The 18983-nt window shown below is 52.0% G+C and overlaps 10 protein-coding genes across 10 annotated transcripts; 6 read left to right on the top strand and 4 right to left on the bottom strand.

Annotated features, from left to right (window-relative positions):
- Nucleotides 1-71: 71 nt before the first annotated feature.
- Nucleotides 72-1421, top strand: N7498_002046 (replication factor C subunit 5; the record flags this gene model as incomplete). The annotated part of the gene is made up of 6 exons (XM_058449108.1): nt 72-158; nt 219-841; nt 902-1070; nt 1129-1227; nt 1290-1345; nt 1397-1421. The coding sequence occupies 6 exons, from the start codon at nt 72-74 to the stop codon at nt 1419-1421; spliced, it is 1059 nt and encodes a 352-aa protein (XP_058311452.1).
- A 522-nt stretch (nt 1422-1943) lies between these two features.
- Nucleotides 1944-2507, top strand: N7498_002045 (uncharacterized protein; the record flags this gene model as incomplete). The annotated part of the gene is made up of 4 exons (XM_058449107.1): nt 1944-1993; nt 2050-2108; nt 2168-2296; nt 2419-2507. 4 exons carry the CDS (start codon nt 1944-1946, stop codon nt 2505-2507), a joined length of 327 nt encoding a protein of 108 aa, XP_058311451.1.
- A 33-nt stretch (nt 2508-2540) lies between these two features.
- Nucleotides 2541-3431, bottom strand: N7498_002044 (mitochondrial 54S ribosomal protein uL16m). Its single transcript, XM_058449106.1, has 3 exons — nt 3341-3431; nt 2811-3275; nt 2541-2751 (listed from the first exon to the last, which is right to left on the bottom strand). Exons 1-3 carry the CDS (start codon nt 3396-3398, stop codon nt 2579-2581), a joined length of 696 nt encoding a protein of 231 aa, XP_058311450.1. The 5' UTR covers nt 3399-3431; the 3' UTR covers nt 2541-2578.
- Nucleotides 3432-3670: 239 nt separating this feature from the next.
- On the top strand, nt 3671-7054 carry N7498_002043 (replication factor C subunit 1; the record flags this gene model as incomplete). Its single annotated transcript, XM_058449105.1, has 5 exons — nt 3671-3745; nt 3848-3872; nt 3926-4016; nt 4073-6390; nt 6459-7054. The coding sequence occupies 5 exons, from the start codon at nt 3671-3673 to the stop codon at nt 7052-7054; spliced, it is 3105 nt and encodes a 1034-aa protein (XP_058311449.1).
- Nucleotides 7055-7262: 208 nt separating this feature from the next.
- On the bottom strand, nt 7263-8401 carry N7498_002042 (uncharacterized protein; the record flags this gene model as incomplete). Its single annotated transcript, XM_058449104.1, has 2 exons — nt 7263-7708; nt 7966-8401. 2 exons carry the CDS (start codon nt 8399-8401, stop codon nt 7263-7265), a joined length of 882 nt encoding a protein of 293 aa, XP_058311448.1.
- Nucleotides 8402-9029: 628 nt separating this feature from the next.
- Nucleotides 9030-9903, bottom strand: N7498_002041 (uncharacterized protein; the record flags this gene model as incomplete). The annotated part of the gene is made up of 3 exons (XM_058449103.1): nt 9030-9246; nt 9325-9607; nt 9660-9903. The coding sequence occupies 3 exons, from the start codon at nt 9901-9903 to the stop codon at nt 9030-9032; spliced, it is 744 nt and encodes a 247-aa protein (XP_058311447.1).
- A 1505-nt stretch (nt 9904-11408) lies between these two features.
- N7498_002040 (Sin1 family protein) lies at nt 11409-14151 on the top strand (the record flags this gene model as incomplete). Its single annotated transcript, XM_058449102.1, has 3 exons — nt 11409-11431; nt 11532-12011; nt 12069-14151. The coding sequence occupies 3 exons, from the start codon at nt 11409-11411 to the stop codon at nt 14149-14151; spliced, it is 2586 nt and encodes an 861-aa protein (XP_058311446.1).
- Nucleotides 14152-14462: 311 nt separating this feature from the next.
- Nucleotides 14463-15431, top strand: N7498_002039 (uncharacterized protein; the record flags this gene model as incomplete). The annotated part of the gene is made up of 1 exon (XM_058449101.1): nt 14463-15431. One exon carries the CDS (start codon nt 14463-14465, stop codon nt 15429-15431), a length of 969 nt encoding a protein of 322 aa, XP_058311445.1.
- A 298-nt stretch (nt 15432-15729) lies between these two features.
- On the bottom strand, nt 15730-17047 carry N7498_002038 (legume-like lectin family protein; the record flags this gene model as incomplete). The annotated part of the gene is made up of 6 exons (XM_058449100.1): nt 15730-16170; nt 16233-16493; nt 16549-16630; nt 16692-16762; nt 16863-16886; nt 16949-17047. 6 exons carry the CDS (start codon nt 17045-17047, stop codon nt 15730-15732), a joined length of 978 nt encoding a protein of 325 aa, XP_058311444.1.
- A 330-nt stretch (nt 17048-17377) lies between these two features.
- Nucleotides 17378-17760, top strand: tim13 (protein translocase subunit TIM13; the record flags this gene model as incomplete). The annotated part of the gene is made up of 2 exons (XM_058449099.1): nt 17378-17497; nt 17548-17760. 2 exons carry the CDS (start codon nt 17378-17380, stop codon nt 17758-17760), a joined length of 333 nt encoding a protein of 110 aa, XP_058311443.1.
- Between the last annotated feature and the right edge of the window lie 1223 nt (nt 17761-18983).

The raw sequence follows: 18983 nt of genomic DNA, 5'->3' as shown, positions 1-18983 counted from the left end.
TCCCCCAATTTCCATTTTCCAAGTCCACCCACGAGAACCCCCCATCCATCTCGAAAACATCAGAGCTCACAATGGCTCTCCTTGTCGACAAGCTGCGTCCGCGAACGCTTGATGCCCTCACATACCACCCCGAGCTCTCAGACCGCCTCCGGTCCCTGGTGAGTGCCTCGCACTGGCAAGATTGGCAAGCTGCTCACGCAACAACCATGCTACTCTAGGCTCAAAGCGGAGACTTCCCTCATCTTCTGGTATATGGACCATCGGGAGCAGGCAAGAAGACACGTATCATTGCGACATTGAAAGAACTGTACGGACCGGGAGTTGAGAAGATCAAGATCGACGCACGAGTGTTCCAAACGACAAGCAACCGCAAGCTGGAATTCAACATCGTTTCCTCTGTCTACCATCTCGAGATCACGCCTGCCGACGTCGGTAACTACGACCGAGTGGTGGTTCAGGAATTGCTGAAAGAGGTCGCCCAGACGCAGCAGGTCGATCTATCCGCGAAGCAACGATTCAAAGTGGTCGTGATCAACGAGGCCGACCACCTCACGCGCGATGCCCAGGCTGCGCTGCGCCGTACCATGGAAAAGTACAGTCCTAACCTGCGCTTGATCCTCTTGGCCAATAGCACCTCGAACATTATTGCCCCGATCCGCTCGCGTACCCTGCTGGTCAGGGTGGCTGCGCCGACTGAAACCGATATCTGCTCAGCGCTCCGGATTGCTACGAAGAGGGAAGGCTGGACCGAGGCCGAGGGGCTGAACAAGAGGATCGCAAAGGAGAGTGGGCGGAACTTGCGCCGAGCGCTACTTATGCTCGAGGCTATCTATGCCCAGAAGTAGGTTCAACCTCGACGGCCATTGAGACTGATTGGATGCTGACACGGGTGGAATCGAAGTGAAAAAGTTACAGACAAGACCGCGATCCCCCCGCCAGATTGGGAAGCTCTTATCACGGTGACGGCGGATGAGATCCTTGCGGAACGATCACCGGCTCGACTGTTGCAGGTCCGCGCTCGTCTCTATGATCTTTTGACTCACTGCATTCCCCCATCTACCATTCTCAAGGTTCGTAACTCAATATTCTCCGAATTAGAATACATTAGATTGACATCACGCATGTTAGACCTTGACATTCAAGCTTGTTTCGCGAGTTGACGACGCGCTCAAGCCCGATGTCATCAGGTGGTCTGCCTTTTACGAGCACCGAATTAAGTTGGGAAGTGTAAGTTGTGACCATTAGCCCTCAGATGGTGATTTTGATGCTAACTTGCATGCGCAATACAGAAAGTAATTTTCCACCTCGAGGCTTTCGTGGCAAAGTTCATGCGCATCTATGAAAGGTCAGTCGCGAAGTCAAATGGTTTTGAAATACGTTCACTAAAACCTTCCAGTTATTTGATGGGCATGGACTTTTAGATCCCAAACAATGGATGAATGATGATTGTACACTACGGAGGCGATTACCAATCTCGATGAACTTGAGACTATCATTCTGTCTTTATACAGAACTGATAAACTCCTCAATGCCGAGAAACTAGTTCTCCGACTACTTACAGGCGCATCAAGGCATTTTCTCGTGAAGAATTCTGGCGTTGTTCTTGTCTCTTGAGCTTTGCATTAAATAGTAAAAAAAATTGCATTCGACTGACTTGCCGGCTACCCTGGAAGCATGATCTCACCGAAATTCATGAAACCATTGCATATCCCCGTTTATCGACACTACTAGTATCAGTATCTTCCCCACGTCATAGGGTGTTTATGTTGATCAGAAACCTTCCCAGAAACCTTCCGCGGTACCTACGTCATCACATACCGTCACTCGACCTTCAACCCCAGATTTTGCAAGCGGTCCTATTTAAACCAATATTCCTCGGGCATTGAAAGATAATTTTCTTATAACTTCCAAATTCAAACCGAATTCTGCTGGACTACCCTAGGATGTCCGACCCAAGACTTATTGATATGGAACCCGGCGGAGAGAGCACGCAGTATGCAATTCTAAATCAAGCCAGAACACATTACAGGGCCATTGACAGAAGCCTAGATACGAATCCATCCGTGAATTTACAATCACTCCTGCAAGACAGACTGGTCAGCTAGGCGGTACGCTACCCCTCTACCCTAAACACAACGCAGGCTAGCAGTAGCTGACGACCTTCCAGCTGGAGAGCCCCATACTAAAAGTGAGCTCTATAATGGCATTGAACCCGTACAAGAAGGCACCGCCAGCCGAGACGAATATATCTTGGCACAAAAGCTAGGAATGGGTGTGGTTGATGAATCGGGCAAAGGTAAATGCAGAACATATCCTTCTGTCTAAACTCCTAATATAGAGACAAAACATCTTCTCGGAAGGCCGGGCTTCAACGGCCACATTGCGAGGTGTATAAAAGCTGACAATAATGTACAAAAGATCGGGATCTCGACACCATGGGCGATACAGCAGCTGCAAAGACAAGGAGACAGCAGGGGTATGGGCCCGGGTCCGATGTCGGGGCTTAGGTCAACACGGTAAAAGGAAAAGGGTGTGGAGGAAACATGAAAAACCGGTATCGTGTGCGAAATGGGCGGAATTATTGAGAGGAGGAAGGGCTGGAAGACGTGCTTTGCGGCGGATTGTCGAGGTCGTTGGTTCCGAGGGGCGGATCTCTGCGCGCACGCTTAAGAGATTCGAGGGTGACGCCGTTGCCGAGCTTGGTGATTCCAACGACGGGGGGGTCATCTTTCTTGACGAATTCCCAGAGACCTGTACAGAATGAATATCAACCGCGTTAGGCAGAATGAGATTGAGTAATCAAAACATACCGGGCAACTTGTGACCAGCCAATCTGAATGCCTCACGAGCGACCTTCTCGTGCAGGTCACCCTTCAATTCAAAAACGACGCGGCTGACGGGAAGTCGCACAGTCCAGTAGTCGAATTTACCCTTACCCTTACCCATACGCTGCTCGTTACCCTTGGTGTACACACCGATGTTGGCGCTGACCCGCTTGTACAGCTTGTAGTTCATGCCTCTCAATCGTCGCTTGATCGTCTCCTCTGCGATTTTCAAAGCCGAAGAGGGCATTCGGCGGTCGTGGTCCTTCATGCGGAGTCCAAAGTCTCCCCACACCACCGTTGTTCCGCGAGTCGACCCACCAGTAGCGACGTGAGGGCGACCCTTGGGGGACTTGGACTTCTCGGCGAACTTCGGAGTGAGCCAATCAAGGGCTGGCGAGGTAGTTGAGAAGCATCGTGCCAGAGAGAAGGTAGGTAGTGATCCTGGCAGACCTGGATTACAGTTGTCAGTCTCGAGTCGCGGCAATCGCTCTAGGGCGGCAGAGAAGGGGTCGCACATGTTGGCCGGGTGCAAGCCGACAGGGGCCCAGCAAGCATCTTAATCTGAGGACCCATTGTGACCGAGGGAGGCGACCAGGGATGCAAATGACGGCGGTGGTTCTTTGCGCAAGCCAAACGGCACTTTTCGAGATGTCCGGCGCTAGTCCCAAAATGGGCTAATTGTATAGTCACGTGTCGTGCGTGTCTCTTAGTCAGCCGTCACGTCCCCCGTCGCGTCACCCGCGCTGCAGGCGACAGTCGGAGGCCGTGAAGCTTCTTGTTCATCCCCAATTGCGCCGGTGCCCTGCCCCCACGCTTTGAACCCCCTGTGCTCGGTGGCGTCCAAGATGCCTTCTGACATCCGGAGCTTTTTCGGCGGCAAGCCCAGCCAAAGCGATGATGTGAAGCCTGCAAAGAAAGAAGTAAGCTACTGCTGCTCAATTCACAGCGGGCTACCTAGGATCCTGCTCTGAATTTCTTCCTTAACAGTGGCCATTCTTGCTAATCTCTGCGTTATCATGAAGGACCCCTCTGCTGCGAGGAAGAAGCGTACGGCCTCGATATCCTTCCTACATCTTACTCCGGAGCTAATTATTCTACAGGCGGCAGGAAGGTTGTGGAGGACAGTGACGAAGATGAGGAGGTCGCGCCTGCAAAGGCGCCTACTCCTAAAGCGAAGCCCAAGACCCAGTCGTATGTTTGTCTGTTGAAGAGTTCCATTGCAGTCACTGACAATATTACTATTGCAGAAAAGAGGAAGCCAAGGGCGAACCCACGACGACATCGGACTACTTTGCATCCAGCAAGAAGCGAGGTGCCAAAGCTGAACCCGCAAAGAGCAAGAACGCAGATGATGCTCCCGCAAAGTCAGCTCGAAGCGCCCCCCGAGCATCCAAGAAAGCTACAGCCATCGTTGAAGACGAAGGCCTCGGTGGAGATGACATCTTCGCGACCGAATATGGGAAGCGTGGCAAGGGGGAAGACGACTATGTGGCAGTGGACAGCGATGACGACGACGATGACTTCGAGATGCTTGAGGTTAAACCTGCTACTGCAGCATCCAAAAAGTCCCAGAAGAAGCGAACAGCCCTCGATGATGATGATGAAGAAGACGATGTGATCATGGAGGACCTACCTAAGCCTGCTCCCAAAACCACACGTCCTGGTCGCAAGCGCAAGTCAGAAGCTCTAATTGACAAAGATGAAGACGGAGATTTCCAAGAGAACGCCAAGAAGCCCGCTCGACCTAAAGCATCCCCAGCCGCCAAAAGGCAGAAGGCCTCGCCAAAGAAGAAGAAGGAACCTGCACCCGAAAACAAGGAGGTTCAGGATATCTTCGACAGCATTCCCTTGGTTAGACCGCCATCACCTCTAGCCCCCAGCGGGGAGAACAAGAAGTTTCCGTTCGGAGGTGCACGATCTCGTACTCCTCCAGTTTCGGGAACCAAGGACATTCCTCAAGGCGCAGAGAACTGTCTGGCAGGCCTGACGTTTGTCTTCACTGGCGTGCTTGAGACACTGGGCCGTGAGGAGGGCCAGGAGCTTGTCAAACGATATGGTGGCAAGTGCACTGGTGCCCCCAGCTCTAAGACGAACTATGTTGTCCTTGGCAGTGATGCTGGCCCAAAAAAACTTGAAACCATTGCAAAGAACAACCTGAAGACAATTAATGAGGATGGCCTTTTCGAGTTGATTCGACGCATGCCTGCCAATGGTGGCTCAGGACAAGCGGCAGAAAAATACCAGGAAAAGATGAAGGCTGAAGAGGAGAAGGTCCGCAAGATGGCAGCAGAAATCGATGCCGAGGAGAAGAGAAAAGCAGAGGAAAAGCAGAAACAGGCTGCTCGGGTGAACAAAGCCTCTGCTAACGATTCTACTCCGCCTGCTTCCCAAAGTTCTCAAGCCGCGCCTGTCGATGATCAGCTCTGGACTACCAAATACGCACCGACCTCCTACTCCATGATTTGTGGCAACAAGTCCAACGTGGAGAAGCTTCAAACATGGCTGCGCAATTGGGATAGAAATTCCAAACTCAAGTTTAAGGTCGGTGGCAAAGATGGATCAGGACAGTACCGCGCGGTCATGATCCACGGTCCTCCGGGCATAGGCAAGACTACGGCCGCGCACTTGGTGGCTAAAATGGAAGGATACGATGTTGTGGAGACCAACGCCAGTGATACGCGAAGCAAGAAGCTCGTTGAGAACAGCACACTCGGTGTTCTTGATACGACATCTTTGCAAGGATACTTCGCCGGGGATGGCAAGAAAGTCGACAGTAGCAAAAGGAAATTGGTCCTGATCATGGATGAGGTCGATGGCATGTCAGCCGGTGACCGCGGTGGAGTTGGAGCAGTTGCAGCCATTGCCAAGAAGACCAATATCCCACTGATCCTCATTTGCAACGAGCGACGACTACCGAAGATGAAGCCATTTGACCACATTACCTTCGATATTCCCTTCAGGCGCCCAACCGTCGAACAGATTCGAGCTAGACTGACCACAATCTGCTTCCGCGAGAAACTCAAGATCCCGCCGCCTGTCTTGGATAGCCTCATTGAGGGCACACATGCCGACATCCGACAAGTCATTAACATGCTGTCTGCTGCCAAGCTAGGTCAGGGCAATCTTGATTACGACAAGGGCAAGCAGATGTCCAAGGCGTGGGAGAAGCACATTATCCTGAAGCCTTGGGATATTGTCAGCAAGATTCTCAGTGCACAGATGTTCGCGCCAAGCTCCAATTCGACCTTGAACGACAAGATCGAGCTTTACTTCAACGATCACGAATTCAGCTACTTGATGCTCCAAGAAAACTACCTGAGAACCAAGCCTACTCTGGCATCATCCAAGAGTGGCAGAGAGTTGAAACTGAAGCAGCTTGAGCTGGCAGACAATGCGGCCGAGAGTATCAGCGACGGCGACCTTGTCGACCGCATGATCCACGGTACGCAGCAGCAGTGGAGTCTCATGCCCACGCACGCAGCCTTCAGCTTTGTGCGGCCAGCTAGTTTCCAATATGGAAACATGGGCGAGAGGCCTCAATTCACCAGCTGGCTCGGCCAAAACAGTAAGCAAGGCAAGTCAAAATATTGTGTCCTAGTCTCGCATAATCATCCTAATTACTTTTTCTTTCAGGCAAATTGTCCCGTTTCGTCAAGGAGATCCAAGGCCACATGCGCCTTCGTACTTCGGGCAGTCGTGATGAAATCCGCCAGCAGTACATGCCTTATGTCTGGGATAAATCAGTCCAACGCCTCATGAACGAAGGCAAGGAGAGCGTGGAAGATGTCATCGATTTCATGGACTCCTATTTCCTGACTCGTGATGACTTTGACGCAGTTATGGAGCTTGGGTTGGGACCCATGGACCAGTCCAACGTCAAAATCGACACGCAGACCAAGGCCACGTTCACGCGTGTCTATAACCAGCGCTCACACCCGCTCCCATTCATGAAAGCCAGCCAAGTAGTGGCGCCGAAGGCAGCACCCAAGGAAAAGCCCGACATTGAAGATGCCATTGAAGAATCTGATGAAGAGGAGGTTGTGGAGGAGGCCAAGGAAGATGATGAGGAGTTGGACTTGAAGAAGGACAAATACGTCAGCCAGCCGAAGAAGAAGCCGGCTGGTAAGGGCAAGAAGACCAAAAAGGCGTCGGCTGAAGACGATTTCGTCGACGACAGCGAGGAGAAGCCGAAGAAGGGCCGCAAGGGCAAGGCTAAGGCTAAGGCTTAGGCTGTATCTTTTGTAACATATCTCGATCATTTTCGTTCGCAGCGCAAACATTGGAATGCATATCGCGCTTCGAAGCCCTTGAAACTACTATTTTCAGAGCTAGTATAACCCTCGGCCAGCCCGCTTGGTCAGAGAAACAGCTCGCCTGTTGTTCGTCGCGAGGTTACGCATAAAAGTGCCAGGCAGCTGAATGAAAGTCGCCTGGAATTCATTCAAAAAGGTACCGCTTAATATTTTGAAGTCCCTGCAGATCTCCCTCGATTGAGTTAGACTTCTCCTTATCAACCCAACCCTCAGTACAACCCCCTCCAAAATCAATCAGATATGCGTCCTCATTGACATCAATGAGCACAATGGCTGCCTTTGCATCTCCCCAGATGATATTGTGTGCATGAAGGTGTTTAAGTTTGTGCGAAATCTGATCAACCCATTTTTGTCGGAGCTCGGAAAACCTAGGATCACGTCCGTCAAGGCAATTGAGTGTAGCTCCATCGTAATCAATGTATGATAGAACCAATCCCATGACATCCCCATCATCATCCTGGACCAGCCCTTCCAATTGTGATGTTAGAATTGCGGAATCGAATTTAGCCATGTGAATCTTTGAATATGTGAGAATCTCTCTTGTGGTAATGCCCGTGTCACCTCCATAGACTATCTTGAAGAAGCTAGCCTGTGACTGCCCGTGGATAAATACCTTGCGAGGTATTCCTGGCAGTGCAGCGGAATTTGCATCAGTTGCAACTTGGACCTCTCTGGGGTGGTAGACAGGAAATATCGAGTAGTTGACAAAGATGGTAAGCAGGCCCCGATGAGATGATTTTTCATGTTCTTGGTGTTGTTGAGATAAACGGGAACTATGTTGTCTCCCACTACCTGCACGATGTGATGCAATTCTTCTGCAAACAGACAATCCTCGAGAGTGTACTTTTGGCTTGGGTTCAGGGGATTAATTTCGTGGAAAATTGGCAGAAATGGTTGCAAGATCCAATCATGCATTTCATCAAGGGGGTCTTCATATTCCCCATCTGCATCTACCTCTGACTCATCAGGGATCCATTCTGGTTCTTGATGCTGAACGTGTCGAAGGTATTCGGCCAATAGAGCAGGAGAGCTTTCGAAGTTGGAAGTAAAGAGATCGATTCTAAAGCGTTTGTTGGACACATAAACATTCAATTGCGTGTCTGTGTTCTTGGTGCTTGATTTAAATGGACCGATATCATAGATTGGTGGCTGCTGTGCCATTGCTGGTCGTTGAGGAGCCGCAGCAAATAAAAACTGAAGATAGGAATAGGAAGCTCGCAGGTCGAGGGGATGAGGAGCGAGGACGATCATGTTCGGGGGCATCTCGGCGACTTTGTGGGCGAGGCTCCAGTGGAGTGGCGGGCCGTGCCTTGCCTGCCTTTTTCCCAAATCCGGAAGTACAACTACATGTTCTTGCTGCATCTGTCTCCCAATCCTTCTCGTTAATACCGCTTTGCACCCAAACACGCGTCTTATGCTTCCGAGGGGAACCCAAGCTCAGCACTGCGGTTCGCGAACATGACCGTAGCTGTGTCCGACCACGACCACCAGGGCACGTCGCCGCCACTCTCGAAAATACCCCCCTCCCCCTATTTTGTTTAAAACTTCTAATAACTTATGCGACTCGAAATGACAATTATTACATTTTGGGCCTGAGGAATCGTTCTCAATCCATAGATTGACCGACTATCGCAATATTCATCGAGCCACGTCGTAACTATGGTGCGGGTCTTGGCGCAGTCTAGTCAGCACCCATCTGTCAGTGATTCTTTCAACTATGTAACTGAGCACATTCTGATGAGTGGTAGCAGGTAAAAAGATGCTTTCTCTTTCTTCCTTTCGTCAATTTAGAAACATGTGTTGACCCTCGACTTGTTAGGAGTGGCAAATTGTAAGCTACGGGTATTCATTTACTTCTGCTCCTTGGATCCCCTTGTGCAACACGCCTCGATCACTGGCTAAGCCTCCTCATACGGGATTCCCGAGTGTTGCCATCAAAGTCGACACCGACAAATGGCTTCCTTCCTTCTTCCTTGGTGAACGTCACGAGCCAAGGGGTCTGCTTGGGCTCATTCGCCAGTGTCCAAAACATGTCTGCATGGGCACCGGCACTAACTGGGAAGCCAACCGGTCGACCGTCCGGCAGACGCTCATCCACGTAGTAGAATCTGCTCAAATATTAGTCGAGAGAATATTTCTCCCACCCAACAACTCCTTTTGGATAAGCACCACGCGGTGAAGCCTACCTGTAGCCTTTCTCTCCGTATGCCAAAGCGGCATGTTCGATGAATAGTGAACCTGCCACTTTACTCACCCCGAATGGCAGAGTGCCGGGAATTGCGATCTGATTCAAAGCATTTCCGGTATAGATGAATGCCTTCGAGGTTGAAGCGGGGAGCTCCTTGAAGCCCCGAAGAGATTCCTGGGCAGCGATATAAGCACTGTCTAGGCCAACCTTGAGCGTGTGATGGAAATCTTCAACGGGTGCGGCAAAAGGGTCGTCGGGAGGAGTGGTCAGACGGTAGGCCCCTTCCAAGGTTAGCACGAAGCTACACGTAGTCAGAGGTATAATGTAACGAACCATTATACACAACCACATTGGGGATACCAAAGGCCTTTTTCACTTTCTGGAAGATTGATGGAACTCCGCTTGGCTGGGATAGATCTGCCTTGATATGGAGGTTTCCATCGGCCGAAAGACCGTCTGTCAGACTGCGTGCGGCCAAAGCCACGCGGTAACCGTTTTCTGAGAATTTGGCGGCGACGGAGGCTCCAACGTTAGGACCAGCTCCGATGATCAGTACAACACCCTCGTGCGTCGTCATCGTTAGATCTTGACGGGGTTTCGGGTACAGTGCAAGTATAGAAAGGAAGATGGAAGAATCCCGAGTCTAAGGACGATCAATCTGCGTGCTGGTAAGATGTGATCCGTTTTAACTGTGGTCCAAGGTGAGATTGTCTGGGGTAGTCCCATTCTCATTACTCTCAATTACAAATATCCCATTGCTTTGCAAAGTTTAACACGTTTGCATCTCCTTGTAAATTGACGTAAGATGGGAGATAGGGTTTCACTCACTACGAATCACCCATCTCCGATCATCTGCCATGTTTAGCCTGTTTGCACTTCTTCTATTGTTTGCATGCTGGAGAGGAGAATGGGTTTCATTTACTACGAATCACAAGTGTCCTTTTCATTTTTGCCATATTTAGTGTGTTTGCATTTCCTGGGTGACCTGCATGAAAGATGAAGTCATGAAGGAATGATCGGGTTCGCCAGCACCGAAGCACCGAAGACCTTACAAATGAAGGCGGATTGGTCCGTGATTGGCAATGTAAACGCGTGGCCATCATCCAACCCTGAGACATCCTCTCCGACCGAGATTACGATCTATCCGACTTTCGTGCTTCTTACCACTTCGAAATGGCAAGTCGTAATCTTGTTTATAACGGCGTTGGTGTTCCGTGGCTGTCCGCTTGTCGGCGCAAGGCACGTCAGTCCGACGCCAGGGATTGAATCTTCTGTTGGAATAGCTGGCGTCTTCCAGTAAGCTCAAGCAGACGGTATATGATGAGGAAGATAAAATACTGATCTATTCTGATAGAGTTATTGAGACGTTGAGCGATGATGTATTGGGCGCGATGCATGAATACTTCTATATGCAATACATAAACGTAGGTAATCTCAACAGATGACACGGATATTTCCCCATGGAATGCCCCAAGGTCATAGCACATGTGCAGGGCACACCAAATGTATTCGACAATGGCTGTAAATGGATACCTGTAGATTGATTTAACAAATCTCATCGATTGGCGCGTAGAGTGGCATTTTGAAGACACTGTTAGGAATGTAATGTAGTGTTTGGAATCCAAAGCTTGCCCCTGCATATATATATCACCAGTAAGGCCATCGGGAAAAGTCGTGATAGCTAATTTACAAGTGCAAGAAAACCCCAATGATGAAGCAGAACGAATGTGCCTCGAACTTTATCACAGCATTTGGAAGAGTAGTTCAAGTCAAACATGCCGAGCAAGGCCTGTGCAGGGGCGGGGAAAGGCAAGGATCCGCCTCCGCCACTACTCACCTCCACCTGGCTCAGCGCATGTCTTTTGCGCATCTCTTTCTTTTACCGTCCAGGCTGGCCCTGATTGAGCGAGACTCACTTGATTCCTGATTGGGGAGTGCGTGTCCTCCCCGAGTATGCACTTTCGGCCTTGACGGGACTGCTGTGGTGACCGACCTTGTTCGTTGTACGCGATCACCATTGACAGAGCAGCGCTTCCCGTACTCTTCACGGGATCTCGTCCCCTTCATTCGAGGGCCGAGAAGATGTCTCTACTTCACAATGAAGAGTAAGTCGGACGTTGAGATTGGGGAAATCCGATTGGGGAGATCCCTAGCCCCCTCTTCACCCTGTACGATAACCGTTGCATGGACTAACTGAAAGTCTAGCTTTACCATCTGGCAGTTGCGATCATCATACCTTTCGACGATTAAAGACGGCATCGGTGACCGTCTCATTAACGTCAACGACGCCGTTCTCAACACCCCCGGATTCCGCGCCGCGGGCTGGTCAGCCGCGTCCACAAACAATGCCCAAACCACTGGCCATATCAAGCGCACCTATTCGCCTCCGATCCCGACTACGGCTGCGGTCTCTTCACAATACTACCGATTAGCAGTTCGCGACGCGAACGCCGCGCGGGATGAACTCCAGGGCCTCGGCGTGGAGGACGGCGAGGATGACGAAGGGGGCATGGTCACTGGCAAGAGCCAAGGAGATGTTACAGCACGAAGACACCCCGCACGTCCTGGGAAGAAGAAAAGCCGGCGTGAACGCCAACAAGAAGTCCAGCGCCATGCGGAGGCGGAGGACGACGACAGCAGTGACCTGAGTGATGAGAGTGACGAGGAGATGGAGAGCATGAATAGGTTTGTTTCTGAGTCCTGCCTAGTGTCGCCCTGCATGTGTCTGACTCTCAAGTATAGCACTGCCGACCAGATCAAGTTCTCCAAAATGCCCATCCACCGAGATCGCGCCGATTCTTCTCCCACTCGCTCGGAACACCGTGATCGTCCGGAGCTCATGATTACGTCCCCTTCGACGCACAATCTTGCAACTCATAACCGCATGGGATCAGCGGGTACTACAGGGACAAAGCAAGAACAGCTACGACAACCGCAACGACCGCGCCGAGATACAACTACTAGCAGTGACCTGTCGACGGACAATGAGGTCGAGTCGCAGAGCTACAGACAAGGCCAAGTCCAGTTCTCTACAATGGACCAGGTGGTCGGGCATCCCCGGAAGCGACGAGAGAGGACCGGCAGTCGCGGGGCAGAGAGCATTGCCCTCGGAGACTTGCACGAGGAGGATGAAGATTCCGGTGCCGAGTCTGTGGGCTCCGCCCTTTCTTCTGAATTCGACGCCACAGCTGGCTCTGGCTCATTACTGCTGGCGGGTATCAACGGCAGTCTAGGCATGGACTCATCTTCACCAATGGTCTTGATGCACAAGCTGCCCGCGGGAACTGGTCCGAGTCAGACTTCCTCTCCGCGCAAATCGAAGACTCCGGCTCCCGAATTACACGATCTCCCACCCCCGCGGCCTATCAGCACAGTGCAGCCGGTTAGCCTGTTGACTAGCCAACTCAAATCTCGCAAACGTGCCCCAAGTAACCCGGTAGAGAAATTCATGGTGCTCTCTGGAAGAGGACAGGAGGATCCGTTGTACTTGAAGATTTACGTTCCCTTTTCTTCTGATCCTGAAGACCCACTGGATGTGCCGCTTATGCGAGAGTCTAAGCTATCAGAGCAACCTGCACCGGTGACCGTTGCTGAGACAATTGGCCTTGCGCTCTGGAAGTATTCCGAAGACGCGCGTGGCCCATCCATCGGACGCGAGAAGTTGACCGTGAATCGATGGGCGCTTCGAATGGTCGACGATGGGGAGGTCGAATACGATTTCCCTGCACTCGGGCGGACGCTCCCGATGACCGACTTCACCTCGAACAACAACCAAGCCGCAAAGGCACGTGGTCGCTCACGGGGCAAGCCATACGATGAGTTTGCACTTGTAGAAGCATCCAATGCGGAGTTTGCCGAGAACGAGCGCCTATATCCGCAATTCAGCACGAGCGTGGGATCCGACGACAGTGAACACCCGGCCAGCCTTGCGGTCCCAGGTGTCCAAGCTGCAGCGCCAGCGAAGACTCCGGGTCCTCGCCTGAATCCTATTCTGGGTCAACCATTCTCGTCTGCACTGAATGACAGCACCTTGACCCCCGCAGATCGGCCAGTGGTCCCCATTTCGCATGCCACTCCTCGAATGGGTGTCTCCAAGACTTTGAAAATTCGATTCATCAACCTGGAAGGCTCGGCACATGTCATGACCCTGAACACAACTTCAGACAGCTATATCGCAGAGATTCTAGACTCCGTCTGCAAGCGCTGGGGTCTGGACAAGGGAAACTACTTACTCAAGGTGATGGGGTCGAATACCGTTGCACCGCTGGATCGTACGGTGGAGGCCTTGGGCCATATCATTGAGCTTGACCTCGTACGCCGACGCTTCGGTGCAGGGCCACTTTCTCTCGGTGGCTCCCCGGGCAGTTCTTCACCCACTTTACCCGTGCAAGTCGAGAGCGTCAACCCGGGATCAGTGGACAAAGGCAAGAAGAGCAAGAAGGGCACCCAACGAATGCTCCCTTCATCCTCGCAGAAACAGGACCTCATTGGCGGCTACTACCGACGCTACCACGTCTTCCGCAAGCAACCCATGTCCTTTACCGCCTCGAATCACCGTATCTTGACCTTTGACAATGACTACATGCACATTGTGCCGGGAGAAACGGGCAAGACCGCATCTGAGACGAAGACCCGCTCAATCAACTTCAACGATGTGGTGGGCTGCAAGGTCAGTCGGCGGCACCCGAAGAGCTTTCGGGTCGTTGTTCTGCGTGGAAATGATGCCACAGAGCAGAAACGGTATGACTTTGAAGCGCGGAGTACACTGGAGGCAGTTGAGATCGTGGACGAGATCAAGAAGAACATGGCGCATTATCGCATTTGAATCTTTTTTTTATCGGACTGGTTCGTATAGCACGCGTTATAGGCGAGGAATCAGGGGAATGGGGCTGGCGTTGCGTATGTGTATCTCTTGTTGCAATCGATCTGATGAACATCCCGACTTATTATTTCATCGTAGTTTTCACCGCAGTGCAAGCAGCGTAAATAAAAAAAGTGAGCGACGTATACTGTGTAGATCAACCGATAAGCGATAAGCGATAAAGACTGACTAAGTCACGATTTCCACACCCATCATCGTCTTCATCTTCACCTTTCTCTTCAACATCTCGTCATGGCATAGATTCTCCCTCAAGAATGGAAGACCATCCCGAGGGTGCTCCTCGCCCACCCGAGCAGCCACCCGAACAGAAAGACGAGTACAAGCAATCAAGCCAGAGCAAAGGGCGCTTCCGCTTCAAAAGCAGTTCATCCCGCGACAAACACAGCAGCCACTCTCGACACCACAAAAGACACCACAGCAGTCACAGACACAGCGAGCGCTCCTCCAAACGGCGTCACAGGCATCGATCCCCAGATCCACCAAATGAGGACAACCCACCGATCTCGCCCAATGTGGCGTTCCGCGAATCGCTCTTCGACGCACTAGGCGACGACGAAGGCGCCGCCTACTGGCAGAGTGTCTACGGACAACCTATACATACCTACGCCGTCCCCGAGGTCCCAGGGCCCAACGGGGAACTAGAACAGATGGACGACGAGGAATACGCCGCCTACGTGCGCGCGCGAATGTGGGAACGCACGCGCGAGGGCATGGTGGAAGAACAGGAACGACTCCGCGAAGAGCGTAGGAGAGCCAAGATGCGCGAGCAGCAGGGCCGCGGTCGCGAGGATGAGCGCAGAACCTTTGAGCGGGCCATGGAGGATAGTCTGCGGCGGGGCGCGGAGCGGAAGAAGAGGAGGGCGTGGGAGGGGGCTTGGCAGGAGTATTTGGCGAGTTGGGAGGAGATTGCCAAGGTGGTGAAGGAGTTTGAAGCTGCATCTGATACCGAGGCTGCCTCTGCGAAGCCGCTTCGGAATCTGCTCTTCTGGCCTGTTGAGTCGGGCAAGCGCCGCGATGTGAATCCTGATTCTGTCCAGGATTTTATGCGCCATGTGCCTGGGGCCGATCTATCGGCGACACTCAAGGTCGAGCGTGTGCGCTGGCATCCGGATAAGATGCAGCATAGGTATGGTGCTCTGGGCATCGACGAGGCTGTGATGCGAAGCGTGACGGAGGTGTTTCAGATCATCGATCGTATGTGGACTGAAGAGCGCGGGCATTGATGCATTTTGTGAATTGGACTCGATTGAGTTTACAGAGCTGGTGTTGCATTTGGACGGCGTTTACGATACCCTTTATTCTTCCTACTCCATACACCGTTTCAATGATGAGCTTATCATGACTGGATTCATTTCAAGAGAAAAAGATATAGGTGCCTGAAAACAACGAAAATAAACACATGCATTCAAAGGCTATGCAAGACGAAAAACATTCGGCCAACAAAACCGGAGTGCCTTATGTCAAATCTGGTATTTGAATAGAAAATCTGCTTTTTCATGGTAATCCATGGGATTCGCGAGTTTAGAAGCGTGACGACCGCACCTTGGTACGGTAGATCGTGTAGCCGAAGTAGCCGCCCACGATGGCGCCGAAAAACAAGACAACCTTGAACAGGAACCAGGTCCAGCTGCCCGACTCTTTGGGAGCCTTGCTGCCGGAACTACCACGGTTACGGCTGCCAGAGCTGTCGGAGCCTCGGCTGCCACCGTTGCGGTTCACCGAGTACAGGTTCTCAGCCTTGAGGGAGATGACGTCGTGGTTATCGCTCAGCTCGCCGGTCTCTGCGGAGAGACCCAGGTAAGCGACGGAGGGGATGGCGATGTTGGCTTCATCCGCGTTGAGGGTGAAGCAGTTGGTCCACGAGTCCTCGGTCTTGTACTGGAGGTCCAGGGTGAGGGACTTGTCCTGGAAGTAGGTCAGGCGCAATTTGGTAGGCACAGGAGCGCCACGAAGACCACGAGCCTGGAAATTTATTAGTTTAGAGCCTTGGAGTCCCACAGAGGGAGCATTGCGAGTGAACGTACAGAGCATCCAGCCAGCTCGTTGGCCTTGCCGTCGTGCGCCTGGTCGTAGGTGGTCTGTCCGTCGCCCATCATGGCCATGACATAGGGAAACGACACGCCCGGGCGGTTGTTCTTGTAGGTGTCAATGAAGATGCCGAGACCCTCGAAGCGATCGGTAGAGCCGAAGACAGGGCCCTGGGTGGCGCGCTGCTTGGTGAGCCACATGGCGAAGCCATCACCGTGCAAGTTGCCCTCGCCGTGAATTCCGAATTCCAGCTCAATCTGAGACCCGTGAGCTTCACAAATAATATAATTGATATATCGCATTCCTTCCTACCTGCCAATTGGTCGCGGTCAGAGGCACGCGAGAGAAGACCCATCCTTGCTGCGAAGGCCGATCGGCTGTGAGACGAATGTATCTAGCAAGGAACACTCATCAGTTTCCTATCTTTTTATTAAAGACGAGCAGAAGAACCTCACTTATCAGCCCGAATCACTGTATCTCCTCCGAAGTCGAACCAGCGGCTTTGGAAGTCCGAATCGAGGTATGGCTGTCGCGAACGTTAACAAGGGCGTGTTCGAGATGTAAACGAGTCGCGAGCTCGTTTTGAGCATGGCAGACAAGCTGCACTGATCCGAGGAAACTCATACCGGACTGAGACTGTGGGTTCGAAGCTATACGACGATTGCGATCAGTACTTCGGTTGCGCACATGGTGTCAACTAACAGTGACCTACCGGGATGCTTTTGATATCGGGGTCGCCTTCATAGGCAGCGACGGGCACTGAGGCCAAGCCAGCAAGGCACAGGAGAGAAGAAAGGGCGGGAAGACGCATGTTGGAAAGTCGAAGTAGAGCCCGAGGGGCTTGCTCAAGGAGAGACCGGAGGTGGGAGGGTAATGGGAAACGGGTTTAACGGTGTCACCAGGACCCGAGAACCCAAGAACCCAATAGAAGAGAAGGATTAGAGAAGGGAGAATTCAGAGGGAGCGAATGGCGGAGACAGAAGTAGAAGAGTATCACGGAGGTGTTTGTGTTGTAGATGCACACTGTAAGGTGTCCACATCAGGTGTGGCGCAGGGTTCACCAGCCACAGCGGAAGCTTCTCTCAATTCCTGAACTCGGCTTCTCTTCGACTTCTATCATCCAAACACCACCACATTCACCATGTCTCTATTCGGCTCCGCCCCCTCCGCCCCCTCCAAGTCCTCCGAGGACATCAAGACCGCCCTCGTGCAGCAGCTGCAGCAGGAGTCGGCCATGAACAACGCCCGTGCTCTGATCGGAGTACGTCACCATCTCTTTCCTGCGCTTTACCTCCGCTAATTCGCGTTTAGAAAATCAACGAGCACTGCTACGACGCCTGCATTCCCGCCCCCGGTTCCTCCATGTCTTCCAAGGAGAGCAGCTGCCTGTCCAGCTGCATGGAGAAGTACATCGCCATGTGGAACGTCACCAGCCGCACCTACATCAGCCGCGTTTCCCAGGAGAGCAAGAAGATGGGTGGCGACGCTTCCGCCCTGGTCGCCATGGGCACTGGCTCTTCCTAGGTCCAATGGACATGAATAGACCAAAGGAAGGAGGGAGATGAAAGATGGGTTTAAGCAAGATCTGTACGAATATTGATGGCCTTGGAGCCCGTGTACATTATGGACGTGGTTCTTTGGTTTGGAGACTTGAGGTCCCATTATAGAAACATCCCTGTATATCGAGAAGGAAAAAAAAAAAGAAAAACTCGATTCCAGTTGCTTTAATATACGATCCAAGATCGGGTAGACCTCCAACATATCACCTCGCGGTTTTCCAGCGACTCCCTGCTAGCGCCACCGGTACCAAATCCAAACCCGTGCGGATTTTCATCTCGTCATAAATCATACAGGCTAGAAGTCGGGGAACAGGTGGCCATATCTAGGACAGTTAGTATCGGATTGTTCAATGTAACGGATGGGAGGGAACTTACGCATCTTCACCCTCCTGACCATAGTGTTCCGTCTCTTCGGGATACTTGTCGTATTGGCTTGCATCACCCTGGCCACCGCGAATAGGTGGAATATAAGGGGCGTCAATGTCCTTGCGAGCCAGACGGTCCCAAGTGACTTCAGCAAACCAGGCGTGGTTCTTGACATCTTCGGGGCCGCCGTGCAAGTTACCCAAACGCTTGGTGAGATCGGCGGTGATCAACTGGGAGAGCAAATCGACGGCATCGTCGTGCAAATATGGCGGGTATTTGACCTTGCCCCTTAAGATATTTTCGTAGATCTTGACGGGCGATCCGCTGTCCCAAAAGGGAGTGAATCCGCAGAGCATCTCGAAGATGAGAATACCCAATGACCACCTGGAAGAATTAGAACGAAGTGGGCACGAGCAGAGATCCGGGGAAAAACATACCAGTCGACGGATTTGTTGTAGCCCTTGGATGAAACGACTTCGGGAGCAAGATAGTCGGGTGTACCGCAAAGAGTCCAGGTGATATCGGGCACCTCCTTGGCAAAACCAAAATCTGTAATCTTCAAGTGGCCATGACGGTCGAGCAAAAGATTTTCTGGCTTCAAGTCCCGATAAATAATCTGGTGTGCGTGCAAATATTCCAAAGCCAGGGTCACTTCAGCGGCATAGAATTTGGCGACCGGGTTGGGGAATCGCTGCGGAGATACGGGTTAGAAGATCGCACACAAAGAAATTAAACACCGATAAACTCACCTGTGACTTGCGCAGCAGGCTGAACAGCTCACCACCCTCCACAAAGTCCATCACCATGTACAGGTTCCGCGAG

Source organism: Penicillium cinerascens (assembly GCF_028974065.1).
Source record: "Penicillium cinerascens strain IBT 15544 chromosome Unknown contig_1_segment0_segment0, whole genome shotgun sequence".
NCBI classification, from domain to species: Eukaryota; Fungi; Ascomycota; class Eurotiomycetes; order Eurotiales; family Aspergillaceae; genus Penicillium; species Penicillium cinerascens.
This window is presented reverse-complemented; position numbering and strand designations above follow the sequence as displayed.

Coding starts and splice junctions, on each gene's coding strand:
- N7498_002044 (XM_058449106.1), bottom strand. CDS start 3,398: ATGGGTCCTCAGATTAAGATGCTTGCTGGGCCCCTGTCGGCTTGCACC. Junction 3,276..3,340: donor GGCTTGCACCCGGCCAACAT/GTGCGACCCCTT, acceptor ACTGTAATCCAG/GTCTGCCAGGATCACTACCT. Junction 2,752..2,810: donor GGCTGGTCACAAGTTGCCCG/GTATGTTTTGAT, acceptor CATTCTGTACAG/GTCTCTGGGAATTCGTCAAG.